Source organism: Triturus cristatus, chromosome 2_2 (assembly GCF_964204655.1).
Source record: "Triturus cristatus chromosome 2_2, aTriCri1.1, whole genome shotgun sequence".
Taxonomy (NCBI): domain Eukaryota; kingdom Metazoa; phylum Chordata; class Amphibia; order Caudata; family Salamandridae; genus Triturus; species Triturus cristatus.
The window spans coordinates 1,228,629,192-1,228,644,548 of record NC_140582.1 but is presented as its reverse complement, the minus strand read 5'-3'; the positions used below and the strand labels follow the sequence as shown (position 1 = coordinate 1,228,644,548).

The 15,357-nt window shown below is 50.6% G+C and overlaps 1 protein-coding gene across 1 annotated transcript in view; it reads right to left on the bottom strand.

The window, feature by feature from the left end:
- LOC146863455 (dedicator of cytokinesis protein 2-like) overlaps window positions 1-15,357 on the bottom strand; it is a 2,657,619-nt gene that overhangs the window by 119,191 nt on the left and 2,523,071 nt on the right. Inside the window, exons 41-42 of the mRNA XM_085642885.1 lie at window positions 10,763-10,867; window positions 8,868-9,009 (exon numbers count right to left, since the gene is read on the bottom strand). Of these exons, the coding sequence (XP_085499011.1) occupies window positions 8,868-9,009; window positions 10,763-10,867 (247 nt within the window). The remainder of the gene's footprint in view (window positions 1-8,867; window positions 9,010-10,762; window positions 10,868-15,357) is intronic.

Genomic DNA, 15,357 nt, shown 5'->3' with positions numbered 1-15,357 from the left:
TGCAACATTATTCTGGGAACTGATTAACAAGGCTAGGCAGCGAAGCATGCCACCAATAGCTAACCACATAACAAATCAACAATGGTAATCCAACTTCTCTGCACTGTACGGCGGGAGAGATGCGACACGTTCATCTCCTTCTGATCCAGACAGTAGGGCCCTATCTCCACTGGTGTTTGAGGAGCCATTTCTGGCCTCTGAGGTAGCACTGGCCATTAGACACCTGACCCCAAGGAAGGCTGCTGGCCCTGATGGGATACCAGGGGACCTCCTTTTGGAAGAACCTGTAGCCTGGGCTAAACTTATTGCCCTAATAATTAATTTGATTTCCAAGGGACACCCTGTGCCAGACTCGTGGAAGGGAGCAGAGGTGGTAACTGTGTATAAAAAGGGTGCCAGAGATGACCCTGCCAATTACAGACCGATCAGTCTGATCGACGTGATCCAGAAGGTGGTTGGCAGGGTCATTATCTCGAGGGTGGGTGTCTGGATGGAAGAGGAGCATGTCCTTTCTCATTTCCAAGCAGGGTTTCGACAAAAGGTGGGCACGATGGACCAGGTCTTCCGCTTCTTTGCGATCTATTGCAAGTCTGTGACCATCAATAAAGGTAGCCTCTACCTGGCTTTCATAGATCTCAAGACGGCGTTCGACCTGGTCCCCCGTGCAAGGCTGTGGGATATCTTAGAGAAGATGGGCTTCCCAGGGCCACTTTTGGGTTTTATTGTGAAGCTCCACGAGGGGAATTATGCGAGGATTAGATGGGGCACCCAGGGACAACTGACAGAGAGGGTGCCCGTGAGGAGTGGAGTCCACCAGGGATGTGTTATGGCGCCGACCCTGTTCTCCCTCTTTGTGAATGGAGTGGTGGACCACCTGAGAGAGGAATCGGCAGACGCGCAATCCCTGGCAAGGGAAAAAACACCTACCCTACTCTTTGCGGACGACACCATTTTGATCTCTAAAACCCCCGCAGGCCTCCAAAAGCTCTTGCACCGTTTCAGTGCGTTTTGTACCGATAGAGGTCTTACCATCAACACCTCTAAAACAAAGCTTATGGCCCTATCACCCTCCAAGAGATTCAGGAACAATCTCTCGCTTAATGGTGCACCCCTGGAGTTGGTAGATTTCTTTGACTATTTGGGTGTTAGGGTAAATAGCCGGATGAGTTGGAAAGATCACTTGGCCAAAATGTTATTAAACCATAAAAGAGTGTCAGGGGTGGTCCTGAGAGAACAGCGGGAGTCGACGAGTAAACCTGTGGCAACGACTCTCGCAATCTATGAGGGCCAAGTATTACCGGCCGCCCTATACGGATCCGAGCTGTGGGGGTTTGAGAATACATCAGAGTTAGTTACATCTGAAAACAAGTTCATGAGAGATCTGGTAGCCCTTCCAGTTTCCACCCCGCTAATCCCACTACGATTAGATTTGGGTAGGCGCCCCCTTAAAGACTTAGTGCCACTACTTTTTTGGGTTCGATTGAGAAGGACGCGGGAGCTTCATAACTATGCAGCAGCTCTAGATGAACTTATTCTGCTTAATACAGGTAATAAGATCAAGTGGTTGTGCAATCTGAGGCAGATGGTTGTGCAATTGGGATTGAGTGAATCATGGACGAGCCAAACACCGCCCCCCAAGTTAGTGATCAAGAAGTTGTATTGGGACTGGGTCCAGGAGGAGGCCACATGTAGAGGTGTAGGGGGTCCTCTCACTGAGCCGTTCCTGGAGTTCAAATGGACAAGGAAAGTTGAACCTTTCCTTGACTTCATAGGGAAACCCCTGGATAGATCACTCTACCTTAAAGTTAGGTTCGGGACTCTTCCGGTGAACGACCTCACTTCCGGGTGGAACAACTTGGGTGGTCTAATGAAAGCTTGCCCTGGTTGTGCAGCCCCTAATGAGTCTGTGGCACATTTCCTCTTTGCCTGTCCAGTGTGAGACCGGCCTCGTGGCGTGGGCCCTCCCGACCAGCAAGCTACCCTGCAACCGCACCGATCCTCGATGTCACAGACTTCCGGCCCCCATGGCCCAACATCCCGAGGGCCGGACAGATCCCCCAACACGCATGCCCGGCTGAGGGAGAGCGAAACCCCCCAAACCAGACCGAGAGGCGCCGACCCTGTCACACCTCTGGCCTCTTCCCCGAGGGAGGTTTCGATCGACCACCAGGCCCCCGGTGAGCGGCCGCCTCGCCTGCTGGGCGGCTGGAGTCCCTCCCGGACCACCCTGAACAGATCAAAGGGCCGAGCAACAGGAAGCCCCGACACCCCGCCCCAGGCACCCAGACCCCTCTCGGCGAGGACTCCGGACTTCAAAGGGGAGGGGAAGTATAACAAGGGGTGCGGAAGGGACGGGAGGCAGAGAAGACCTGGACTGATGAGAGCCTGCCGACCTGGTCGCGGCTCGATGGCTCCCCGAACCGAAGAACTCTGAACCATCTGAGCCCTGCTGACGCTGTCGCGGCTCCCCGAACTCTGAACCATCTGAGCCCTGCTGACGCTGTCGCGGCTCCCCGAACTCTGAACCATCTGAGCCCTGCTGACGCTGTCGCGGCTCCCCGAACTCTGAACCATCTGAGCCCGGCTGACGCCGTCGCGGCTCCCCGAACTACGAACCTCCGGTGCCTGCTGAGTGACTCGCGGCCCGCTCCTCCAAGAGAATCGGCAGAGATTGCCGAGAGAAGCAACATCCCCTCAGCTCGAGGATTGAGAGCTGTGCGCCGGATACTCCGCAGAGACACTGATTCAAAGACTGTCCCACTACCCCTTGCCCCTCATCACGAGATCGCTGCCGCTTGTGGCACCAATTCTGCACCTGCCTTCCGGATCATAAAGATCCCTGACAACTAACGATAAAATCTATTGCCTTACAAAGAATTACTGTGTGGTGTCCCTCTATCCGAAGAGAGTAAGCGCAGCGTGTGCGATCCTAGGTACGAGACCCTTCCAGGAAGGGCCTCCCCGCTCTTGCTCGGCCTAACTCTGGGAAAGGTGGGCCTCCGGGTGGTCAGGAACGCTTTCCGCAGCCTCCCCGGGGAACGCCTTCCAACATCCAGCATATAGGGTTGCCAGGAAGATATGGTTAAAGCCATTATGCAAGGGGCTGGGTCTCAGATGTCACAAAATGGCCCTGCGGGTTCTTTGCACCGACACGACCTCTACTGCTATGGTGTGTGGAGTAGCTAAATACTTGGGTAGTGCATGGCAGACACGCATGAGGAGGGCCAAGTCCCTCCCCTACTCCACCTAATTGCTAGAGGGTTTCCTGGTAGGATGTTCCCATGGTTCCTGGTATCCGTTTTTATTGTATATTTTATTAAATTAGAATTTGTGTAGTATGTTGTATGTATTTAAGGATCGGCGGGTTCTTGTTTTTATCCTTTTTGTACTGTATAAATTGCATACTTTTATGAGGAAATGTTTTTATCGAATAAAGTATATCAATCAACCTATACATTGATTGTTTTTCAGTATAAGCAGACAGGCAACCGGGAGGTGGGTGGGTCAGTGAGAAATCCACAGGCCGATACTGTATCCACCGGAAAAAGCGTTACCAAAGGTAGGTAACTTCTTCTTCTGATGGATACATCTGCCTGTGGATTCCTCACCTTATGAATTGAATCCCCGAGCAGTCCTGCTCCATGGGGAGGGTGCCTGCCTGCTTATACCAAAAAATCCTGCAGCACAGAACAAGCAAAATGACCGTCACTCCTCACCTTCGAATCCAGCAATAGTGCTTCACAAAAGTGTGGAGGGAGGCCTAAGTTGTCGCCTTGTAGTTGTCTACCACTGGGACACCTCTAGCTAAAGCTAAAGAAGAAGACTGAGCTCTGGTAGAATGAGCAGAAATACCTTCAGGAGGCTCCCACCTGGCCAAGGCGTAGCAGATCTTGATGCACAGGATGATCCACCCAGACAGCGTTCTCTTTAGGACGGCCTTGCCGGTCATCTGGCCCACATAACCAATGAAGAGTTGGTCGTCCAACCTGAAACCCTTAGTCCTGTCCAGATAGAAGCTGACCGCCCTCTTGGGGTCCAGGCGATGAAGTCTCTCCTCCGGAGATGGACCGCCCAAGTGGACCGGAGTGACCACCTTAGGCAAGAAAGCAGCTCCGGTCCTAAGAACCATCTTATCAGCATGGAATGATGTAAAGGGAGGCTTGGAATAAAGAGCCTACGATTCACTCAACCCTCCTCGCGGAGGTGATTGCAACCAAAAATATAGTCTTAAATGCTACAACCTTAAGGACAACTATGCAATGGTTCAAAGGGTGAACCCATCAAGAATGTAAGAACCAAATGCAAATCCCACTGAGGCATGATAAAAGGATTGGGAGGAAACCAATTAGTGAGACCCTTAATGAATCCCATACCTATGGAAGATTTAAGCAACAAGGGTTGATCTGGTAAACAGAGAAAAGCCGACAAGGTACTGTAGCCTTTAACAGTAGCTACTTCACAACCCAGTTGCTCTAGAGAGAGAGAGAAACTCAGAACATCAGATGAATGGGCCTGCAAAGGATCAATCGATCTCTTTCCACACCATTTACCAAACTTGGCCCACCTACCAGAATATACAGATTTGGTGGAGTTTCTTCTGGCTGATACTATGACGTCCACACATCTGGTGGAAGAGAGAAAGAACTGGTTCAATCTCCAGGCATGAAGGGGCAGGGTCTGAAGGTGGGGGTGTAAAACCTGCCCCAGCGATTGTACGAGGAGGGCTGCCCTGAGAGGGAGACGGAGTGGAGGGTGCATTGAGAGGTAAAGGAGGTCTGTGTACCACACACTTCACGGCCAATCTGGGGCAATCAATATGACTTGGGCCCAGTCTTGGCGAATCTTCCTCAGAACTCGAGGACCAAGGGTATGGGGGCAAACGCGTAAAGAAGCTGTGAGCACCAATCTAACTGAAACGCGTCCCCCATTACCCGCGTCGGATCCTGGAGACTGCAGAATGCTGGGCAGTGCGCGTTCTCGTGAGTGGCAAACAGGTCCAACTGAGGAAGCCCCCACACCCTGAAAATGTGAAGAACTACCTCCTGATGGAGACATCACTCGTGATCGGCCAAATAATGGCCACTGAGACTGTCCGCATGCACATTCAGTTTCCAGCCAGATGATAAGCAGTTATGCAAATCTGATGGTCCAGACCCCAAGACAGAGTCACAGAGCCTCTTTGCAGAGAAGATATGACCCTACTCCTCCCTGTTTGTTGATGTACCACACCACGGTAGTGTGGTGAATAAGGACCTGTACTGATTGACTGCAAAGGGAAGGGAGGAAGGCCTTGAGAGCCACACATATCGCCCGCACTTCCAGAAAATTGATGGGAACCAATCTTTCCTCTAGAGACCAAAGACCCTTGTCCTCCAGATCCCCCAGATGTGCTCCCCACCCTAGTGTGGAGGCATCCGTGATCACTGGGGCCAACAAAGGAGATTGAAACAACCTCCCTTGAGACAGTGTTGCCCGGAACACTCCATCACAGCAGCTCCGCTGCAGTGTCTCTGGAGATTCTTACCTCCTCTTCGAGATCTCCATTGTGTTGAAACCACTGCCTGCGGGGGCACCACTGGAGGGCCCTCATATGCCAGCGGGCATGGTTGACCAACAGTTTGCAGGAAGCGAACAGACAAGGCAGGCGTAAGACCTTCAAGACTGGAACAACCGCTCCATTCTGAAAAAGTGGAATCATAGCCTGGATGTCTTGAATCCTCTGTAGAGGCGGGAAGGCACGAGTTACAGAAGTGTCCAGTACTGCCCCTATGAACGGGTTGCACTGAGAGGGCACCAGGTGTGATTTGGGTACACTTATAGAAAATCCCAATTCGAACAGCTGTGTTGCAACCTGCAAATGATGGAGCACCATCTCTGGCGACTTTGCTTTGAGCAGCCAGTCGTACAGGTAGGAAAAAACAGGAATCCACAACCTTCTGAGATGAGCTGCCACCACTGCCATCACTTTGTGAAGATTCGAGGTACAGAAGTAAGGCCGAACAGAAGGACCACAAACTGCTAAAGTTGAGACCCCACCGTAAAACAGGATACTTCTGATCAGTGGCAGCTCCTCCGCTAAGGCGGAGGAGCGTCGCGCCACTGCCAGGAGCAGCAAATAAAATAAAAAATAAAATGATAATAACAGAATGTTATTATCATTTTACTTTTTCCTCCTGCTGCAGCAGTGTGTGAGCGGATGGGGCTGAGCTGCAGGGGAGAAGTGGTAGAACACTCCTATGCGCAATGGCCGCCCAAAACAGTCATGCGCACTCTCCTGTTCTCCATGCTGGCTGCATTACATTCTGCATGGAGAACATGCCAACCCTTCCCGCCGCCGGTTGAGCACCGTGTCATGGCGCTTAGACCAATCACAATGCTGCATTGCAGAATTGTGATTGGCTATGGGATGGGAGCCTGGCTGCCTGCTTCCTGTTCCGACCTTTAGATGGACACAGGCGAGCAGGAGAGAAGACGTGGGACCCGGCAGGGGTGGCAGCAAGGTAAGTTTTTGTAAATTTTTTTAAAACAGCCCACACACCCCCTCCCACCGCATCTGCCCCCGCATCCCCACCCGCAAGCTGTGCTGGCCGCCCCTGCTTATGAAGCAACTTCAGGATGGGAATGTGAAAATACGCATCCTGTAAATCGATTGACACCATCCAGTCTTCCTTCTCCAGCGAAAGAAGAACCTGAGCCAGGGTCAACATTTTGAATTTCTCCTGTTTGAGGTAAAAATTCAAAACCCTGAGTTCGAGGATCGACCGTAAACAACTGCCCTTTTTGGGTATCAGGAAGTACTGAGAGCAGCATACCTGATCCCTTCCCTGCTTCGGAACCACCTCAATTGCATCCTTGTGCAGTAATGAAAGGACGTCCTGCTGGGATAGGGGGGGAACTCCCGGAAGGGTAGGGAATACCCATTCTCTATGATGTTCAAAACCCAGAGATCTGTAGTAACAGACCTCCAATGCTGTACAAAATGGGACAGCCATCCTCCTATGGGACATGTATGCTATAGGATGGTGGAGTTAGAGCTGCTTCCCTGCCACACCAGCCGGAGGGGCAGTGGAGGGGGAGGAGTAGGGTGAGGAGGAAATTTGCTGCCGTGCAGCACCCCGCAGACGACCTCTGCCCTTTCCCCTGTAGAACCTGTACAAGGAATTGGCCTACTGCTGCTGCTGTGGCTGTTGCCTGGCACAAAAGGACAAGTTTCTTCCAAATCCATGAAACTTGTGGAACTGTCTATAGCTCCTGGGTTGAGATTGAAGCCCCAAAGACCTCACTGTGGCTTTACTGTCCTCAAAGCACTGCAGCGCCGAATCCGCTTTAGCCTTGAATAGGCGAGATCCATTGAAGCGCAAATATAGCAATGAAGCCTGGACATCAGGCGAGAATACCGAACCACGCAACCATGCGGGCCTCCGAGTTGCCACAGACGATCATGTTTAACCTAGCTACCAAGTCAGATGTGTCCAGACCAGATTGAATCACTTGGCGGGCACCAGCTTGGGCATCGGACAACACATCTGAGAAATGCCTTCGTACCTCCTCGGGCAACTTTGGGACAAGTGTCCTGGCATGGGCAGTGCTGGCAGCAGTTTGTATTTCGCAAACATTTGTTCTACTGCTCAAGCCCCTACTTGTTCTGACCCTGCATGGGCAGTGGTGGGAATGACCAATAGTGGCAGACTATTGCCCACGCCCCTACATGCTCTGGGCCTGCACGGGCAGTGTTTAGCATTAGTCTGTAATGGGCAGACATGTGTTCTACTGCCCAAGTGCCAACATGCTCTGTCCTGTATGGGCAGTGGTGGGAATGACCAATAGTGTCAGACATGGGTTATAGTGTCTAAGACCCTACGCAATCTGTCCTGCATGTGTAGTGTTTAGTATTATTCTGTACTGGGCAGACATGGGTTCTCCTGCCCAAGCCCATACGCATTCTGTCCTGCATGGGCACTGCTGAGATTGACCAATACTGGTAGACATGGGTTCTACTGTCCAAGACCCTATGCCCTCTGTCCTGTATGGGCAGTGGTGAGAATGACCAATAGTGGTAGACATAGGTTCTACTCCTGAAGCTCCTACGCGCTCTGGTCCTGCACGGGCCGTATTTAGCATTCGTCTATAATGGCCAGACATGGGTTCTACTGACCATGTCCCTATGGTCTGTGGTCCTGCCATGGTCTCTAATGCCCATGCCCCTACGTGCTGTGGTCCTGCCATGGGTTCTACTGCCCAAGCCCCTACGCGCTCTGATCCTGCATGGGCAGTGGGTAGCATTAATCTGTACTGGTCAGACCTGGGTACTACTGCCCAAACCCCTATGTGCTCTGGTCATGTACAGGCAGTAGTTAACATTAGTCTGTAATAGGCAGACTGGGGTTCTACTGCCCAAGCCCCTACATGCTCTGTCCTGCATGGGCACTGGTGAGATTTACCAATAGTGGCAGAAATGGGCTCTACTGCCTAAGACCCTATGCACTCCGTCTTAAGTGGGCAGACGTAGGCAATACTAGCCAAGCCCCTATGTGCTCTGTCCTGCATAGGCAGTGGTGGGAATTATGACCAATAGTGGCAGACATGGCTTGTACCGCCGAAGCCCCTACGGCCTCTGTCCTGCATGGGCAGTGGTGGGAATGATCAATAGTGGAAGACATGGGTTCTACTGTCCAATCCCCTACGTGCTCTGTCCCGCATGGGCAGTGGTGGGAATGACCAATAGTAGCAGACATAGGTTCTACTGCCCAAGACCATACCCGCTCTGTCCTGCATTGGCAGTGGTGGGAATGACCAATAGTGGCAGTTATGAGCCCTACTGTCCAGGACCCTATGTGCTCTGTCCTGAACAGGAAGTGGTAGGATACACTGCCCCGGGGAGCTCTTGATCTCCTCGCCTGGGGGAGAGGTGGTCTTCATCTTCTCTGCATTGGGGAAGGGGGTCAGAAGCTTCATCTCGAAGTCCTCACGGCGCTCGTACCCTTTCCCTCGATAGATGAAGATCTTGTTCTAGAAGCAGGAAAGGAAAGAACAAATATTGAGGTTCCTCACAGTGCCATCAACCAGATACCCCAATCTGAAGCACCCACTCCACATCCAACAATTGTTGCAAGAGTGACAACATGCATGTCTGAGGCGTGTCACCTGAGATTGACAACACCAGAGACATGTCACCTTAGAGTGACAACACGCACACCTGAGGTGTGTTACCTGAGAGTGACAACATGCACACCTGAGAGTGAAAACATGCACATTTGGGCATGTCCCCTGAGAGTGACAACATACACACCTGAGGTGTGTGACCTGAGAGTGACAACATGCACACCTGGTGCGTGTCACCTGAGAATGACAACAACTGAGGTGTGCCACCTGAGAGTGACAACATGTAGACCTGAGACATGTCCCCTGAGAGTGACAATATGCACACCTGAGGTGTGTCACCTGAGAGTGACAACATGCACACCTGAGACATGTCACCTGAGAGTGAGAACATGCACACCTGAGGTGTGTCACCTGAGAGAGACATCATGCACACATGAGGCGAATTCTGCACTGATCGTCCCGTGAAGTTCCCTCAATGTCTGTGGCCAATGCAGGAGGGAGCATGAGGAAGTGAGCATGTGACTGTATGAGTCAGTGAGGCAGTGAGACTGTGAAAGTGAGTGAGAGGCAGTGAGTGTGTGATTGTATGAGTGAGCGAGAGGTAGTGAGTGTGTGACTATTAGAGTGAGCTAGAGGCATTGAGCATGTCACTGCATGAGCGAGTGAGGCAGTGAGTGTGTAATTGTGAGAGTGAGTGAGAGGCAGTGAGTGTGTGACTATATGAGTGAGTGAGAGATAGTGAGTATGTAACTATATGAGGGACAATGAGGCAGTGTGTGTCTGCATGAGTGAGACAGTGGGTGTATGGTTGTATGAGGTAGTGACACCATGAGCACGTGATTGAGTGAGGCAGTGAGTGTGTGATTTTATAAGTTATTGAAACAGTAAATGTCTGATTGTATTAATGAGTGAGGCAGCAAGTGTTTGAATAAAGAAGTGAGTATGTGATTGGATCAGTGAATGAGGCAATGGTATGTGTGAGCAAAACAGTGAGTGCAACTCTGTGAGTGAGTGAGACAGTGAGTTGGTGATTGTATGAGTATGTGAGACAGCAAGAGAGTGATTGTATGAGTGAGTTAATGAGTGTGTAAGTGTGGGAGTGAGTGAGGCACTAAGGGGCATATTATCAAGCACGGCGTTATAATTATCACCGCTTTAGCGGCAGAAAACTGCCGCTGAAGCGGCGATAATCGGCTTGATAATATGCCATAGAGAATTCCAATAGAAGCCCATGTTGACACCAGAACATGGGCTTCTATGTTAATTCTCGAGGGCATATTATCAAGCCCATTACCGCTGCTTTAGCGGCAGTTTTCTGCCGCTAAAGCGGCGATAATTTTAACGCCGTTTCTTGATAATATGGCCCTTAGTGAGTGACTGCATGAGAGACAGTGAGTCAGTGAGTATGTGACAGTATGAGTGACTGAGTGTGTGACACGATGAGGTGAGTCAGTGAGTTTGTATGAGTGAGTGAGGAAATGAATGTGTTACTGAATGAGTACTAAGTCCATCCATCCATCCATTCATCTATCCATCCATCCCATCACCCACCCACCCACATCCATCCTTCCATCCATCCATCCAGCCATCCATCCATCCAACCAACTAACCAATCAACCAAAACCAACCTACCAACCAACCCACTTAGTCTGCCTCTTACCCTCAGGAAGGTTGGGAAGCCCTGCCCATAGTAACCAACAGCAAAGTAGTCAGGAACAGGGCGCAGCACTTTCATGATGTTTTCATAAAACTTGGCTTGTTGTTGCTGAAAATAAAAAAAATAAACATTTACAATGAGTTTTGAGAACATGATGTGCCCGTCCTTTACAAGTGGTACGTCAAGATGGCGGAATTTGGATTGAATCTTCAGCGCTACAGGTGCTGGACTTAACTGAGACATGCCATTGCCACCTCAAGTGAAAGGGCTTCCAGGTGGGGAGGTGGGGGGAGGCTAGTGAAGGGGCAAGGCTTTCTAGAGACATCTGGGGATCTGCAAGGCAGCATGTCTTACAGGATGTGGCTTGTCACATTGCGGGGGAGTGGTGGGTGACTTGCTCCATGCGTGTCCACAGACATAGATGGAAGAATCAGGGACGCCCTAAGTTGGCCTGGGTAGAGTATGCGGTGGAGTAAGTTAGGTCGCACCGTTTGTGTTGATTTTTAGCGCAGGGTGTTTGTCTTGTGCTGGAAAATCAGAGCAAATGGCACCATGCACAGTGCAAGAGGGCGCTACTCCTTTATGTCACTCAAGCAGATGTTCCACTCGAGCAGCAGCTTCTTCAACTTGAACATAAGGTTTCTTAATGCAAGCGGTCACAACTTTCCACGACCGCCCACATTGAGGAATCTCTCTGGGAGGTGGTCTAGGGTTGAATTTTCCTCGCTCACGCTTGCCAACTTAACATTGGCAAGTGTGAGCTAGGAAAAAAACTCCTCTCCGCATAGCAGAATTTTTGGGATTTCCACGTGCTTGGAGTGCACAGAGTGCAGAAAACTCTGAAAACACCACAAACGAAGCGAAGTTCACCACCGTGGCCTAGTCCTAAGGAGGCACAGTGTGGCTATCCACAGAGCTCTTGCATGGTTCTTGGCGAAGGAGCTTACCCCGATTATGGGGACCAGTCCATGGCAGACTTCACTGGTGTGCAACTGAAGTCAAGCAGACCGACCCCTGCACAGTGCTCCCAGAGACCGCCTTGTGGGCTTAGAGAGCAAAGAGCTGGGAGCGAGGAGGTTTCCTGTGTGAGTTCCCAGGCATATGGAGCTCTGATGTTGACCCTACGCATTAGCTGGGGACTGCCATAGCTTGTGCTGGACTTTGTCCTACAGCTAGAACGCCAACATGCACCATTAACATCAGTGGCGGGAACCATACTGGAAGTAACGCCATTCACCGCCCACTTGCCTCACTATTTTGACACCTCTGATAAGTATTGAAGCCATCGTAGTGAAAGAGCCACTCTTGTGGTTGGGCACCCTATGATGACCTTCGACTGCCATCATTTTTAACTGACTTTAGTGTGTTATTTTACCCTAGCCTTGATGTAGGACGGTCCTGCATATGCCTGCTTCCCTTCTTTCCTGTAATCTTGCTGTCTTTTAGTGGGAGCTGTCATGAAGTAGAACAGTCTTGCCAGGAGCAGAGGGTGTGAGATGTGCATTCGAGGGAGTGAGAGGGAGAGAGAGGTGTGGAGTGCACTTTTTGGTCTCGAAGTGCAGTGTTGGGGCGGTGGTGCCCACATGTGCTCGGTGTTGTGCATTGGTGAGAATTATTATGAGTTCTGACTATTGGCTTTGACATGGCCTCATGTCATCTTGCTTTCTGACTTTACCTTGCTTCAAGCTCTTCTGCGTGCACAGTGGTGGTTGCAAGTTGTTTGGGTTATGAGAATTATGAGTGCTTACTATTGGCTTTGACATGGCCTCATGTCATCTTGCTTCCTGACTTTGACTATTGGCTTTGACATGGCCTCATTCTGACTTTGCCTTGCTTGTTAATTATGAGTTCTTACTATTGGCTTTAACATGGCCTCATTTCATCTTGTTTTCTGGCTTTGCCTTGCTGCTCGCATGTAGCTGCGAAGTGGGGAGGGCAGGTGTCTGCTCTTCACTTGTTTTTCGCTCTTCACTGACCAGAGTGAACTGGATACTATCTGTAGAATGTGCAACTCTGCCTTGAAGTCAAAATACGGGAGCTTTGCCAGCCTCCGTCTTGGCCTTGACGCAGACGGGTACCAGCCAGCTTGGTTTTTTCTAATGAGAAAGGGGCGAGGTTTTGCTAGAAGCTACGTCTTACGTTTAGTAATGATATTTAAGCTGGAAACTTTCGGGGGCCCGGTGGAAGTTCACCACAGAATAGACATATTGCTGTGGAGCTGATGGAAACTCCTTCCTGGGCTGTTGAAAGGGCTTCCCCAGCTAGAGTTGACAGGATGATGCAAAATCAGTCGGTGAGGTGTTCCTAACCATTATATATATTTTTTCTACTCTTTGCTATTTGTGTATCTACTGCATTTTATTTTACTTGTTTATTTAAAAGTGTTGGATACCTGCATTAATAAACATGTGTGTGTCATTTTAAAAACACCAGAATTTGTCTTTTTGCCTCCAGAGTGGGAGTGCTGTGCAAACGTGTATTATTTAATGGTGCAGTGGTAAATTTGCTTCCCAGAGCGGGAGTGAAGGGTTTGGGTGTGTTCTTTTAGTGAAAAGCACATTCATTACAGCCATCCTGCAAACTATCCTTTAAATAGGTGCCAATGAGTCATCAGCCACCCCCTGAACTTTCACCAACCCTCGAGATGCCTGCGCTCTGCCTCCCTCTCCCTCGCACACACATCCTGCATTTGCTGAAGCAACAGTGGAGGACGTTCCTTCTTCTACCTAGCGGCGAAATCCTGGGACAACCTTCCCCTTCACCTCCTAGCGGCGAAATCCTGGGACAACCTTCCCCTTCACCTCCTAGCAGCGAAATCCTGGGACAACCTTCCCCTTCACCTCCTAGCGGTGAAATCCTGGGACAACCTTCCCCTTCACCTCCTAGCGGCGAAATCCTGGGACAACCTTCCCCATCACCTCCTAGCGGTGAAATCCTGGGACAACCTTCCCCTTCAGCTCCTAGCGGCGAAATCATCGGACAACCCTCCCCTTCAGCTTCTAGTGGCAAAATCCCGAGACAACCTTCCCCTTCAGCTCCTAGCGGCAAAATCCCGAGACAACCTTCCCCTTCACCTCCTAGCGGCGAAATCCTGGGACAACCTTCCCCTTCACCTCCTAGCGGCGAAATCCTGGGACAACCTTCCCCTTCAACTCCTAGCGGTGAAATCCTGGGACAACCTTCCCCTTCACCTCCTAGCGGCGAAATCCTGGGAAAACCTTCCCCTTCACCTCCTAGCAGCGAAATCTTGGGACAACCTTCCCCTTCACCTCCTAGCGGTGAAATCCTGGGACAACCTTCCCGTTCACCTCCTAGCGGCTAAATCATGGGACAACCTTCCCCTTCACCTCTTAGCAGCGAAACCCTGAGACAACCTTTCCCTTCACCTCCTAGCGGCAAAATTCTGAGGCAGCCTTTTCCTTCGCCTCCTAGCGGTGAAATCCTGAGACAACCTTCCCCTTCACCTCCTAGAGGCAAAATCATGAGACAACCTTCCCCTTCACCTCCCAGCAGCGAAACCCTAAGACAACCTTCCCCTTCACCTCCCAGCAGCAAAATCCTGAGACAACCTTCCCCTTCACCTCCCAGCAGCAAAATCCTGAGACAACCTTCCCCTTCACCTCCTAGCAGCGTAATCCTGGGACAACCTTCCCCTTCACCTCCTAGTGGTGAAATCCTGGGACAACCTTCCCCTTCACCTCCTAGCGGCGAAATCATGGGACAACCTTCCCCTTCACCTCCTAGCGGCAAAATCCCGAGACAACCTTCCCCTTTACCTCCTAGCGGCGAAATCATGGGACAACCTTCCCCTTCACCTCCTAGCGGCAAAATCCAGAGACAACCTTCCCCTTCACCTCCTAGCAGCGAAACCCTGTGACAACCTTTCCCTTCACCTCCTAGCAGCAAAATTCTGAGACAGCCTTTTCCTTCACCTCCTAGCGGTGAAATCCTGAGACAACCTTCCCCTTCACCTCCTATAGGCAAAATCCTGAGACAACCTTCCCCTTCATCTCCTAGCGGTGAAATCCTGAGACAACCTTCCCCTTCACCAACTAGCGGCGAAATCCTAGAATAACCTCCCCATCACCTGCGAACCTTCACCTGTCTCCTAAAATTCCGAAAGGCACTTAATGGCTGTTCAACTGATTCTACCTGAAGCAGCAAGACCCTCCGTGCCTGGATACCCTCACGGGTGATTAGCCGGGGTTTATAAATCCTGCTTGACTGATCGATCAAATGATTGGACCCCATGCTGAGATACCTTCTTGTTGACACTGTGCGTGGCAGGTGACCTTGGATGGATCTGATGTGCGACTGTGCCCTATCGTCAGTACCACGTATTTTAACTAATCCTAAGTGCTTATGTATTGCAGCTGAGCTCATGTAAAGTGCTCTGTCACACAACTGGGTCTTCGACGCACTATATAAAACCAGAAATAAGTAAATAAGAGAGAATAAAAAATAAATCTTCAGATTACACAGACAAACTTAACTGGCTCATGCTAGAATATACTTCTTGTGACACACAGTGACATACTTGTGGACACTGACACATGTGTATCATGATGTATACAAATACAAGTGTGCAGCAACACACA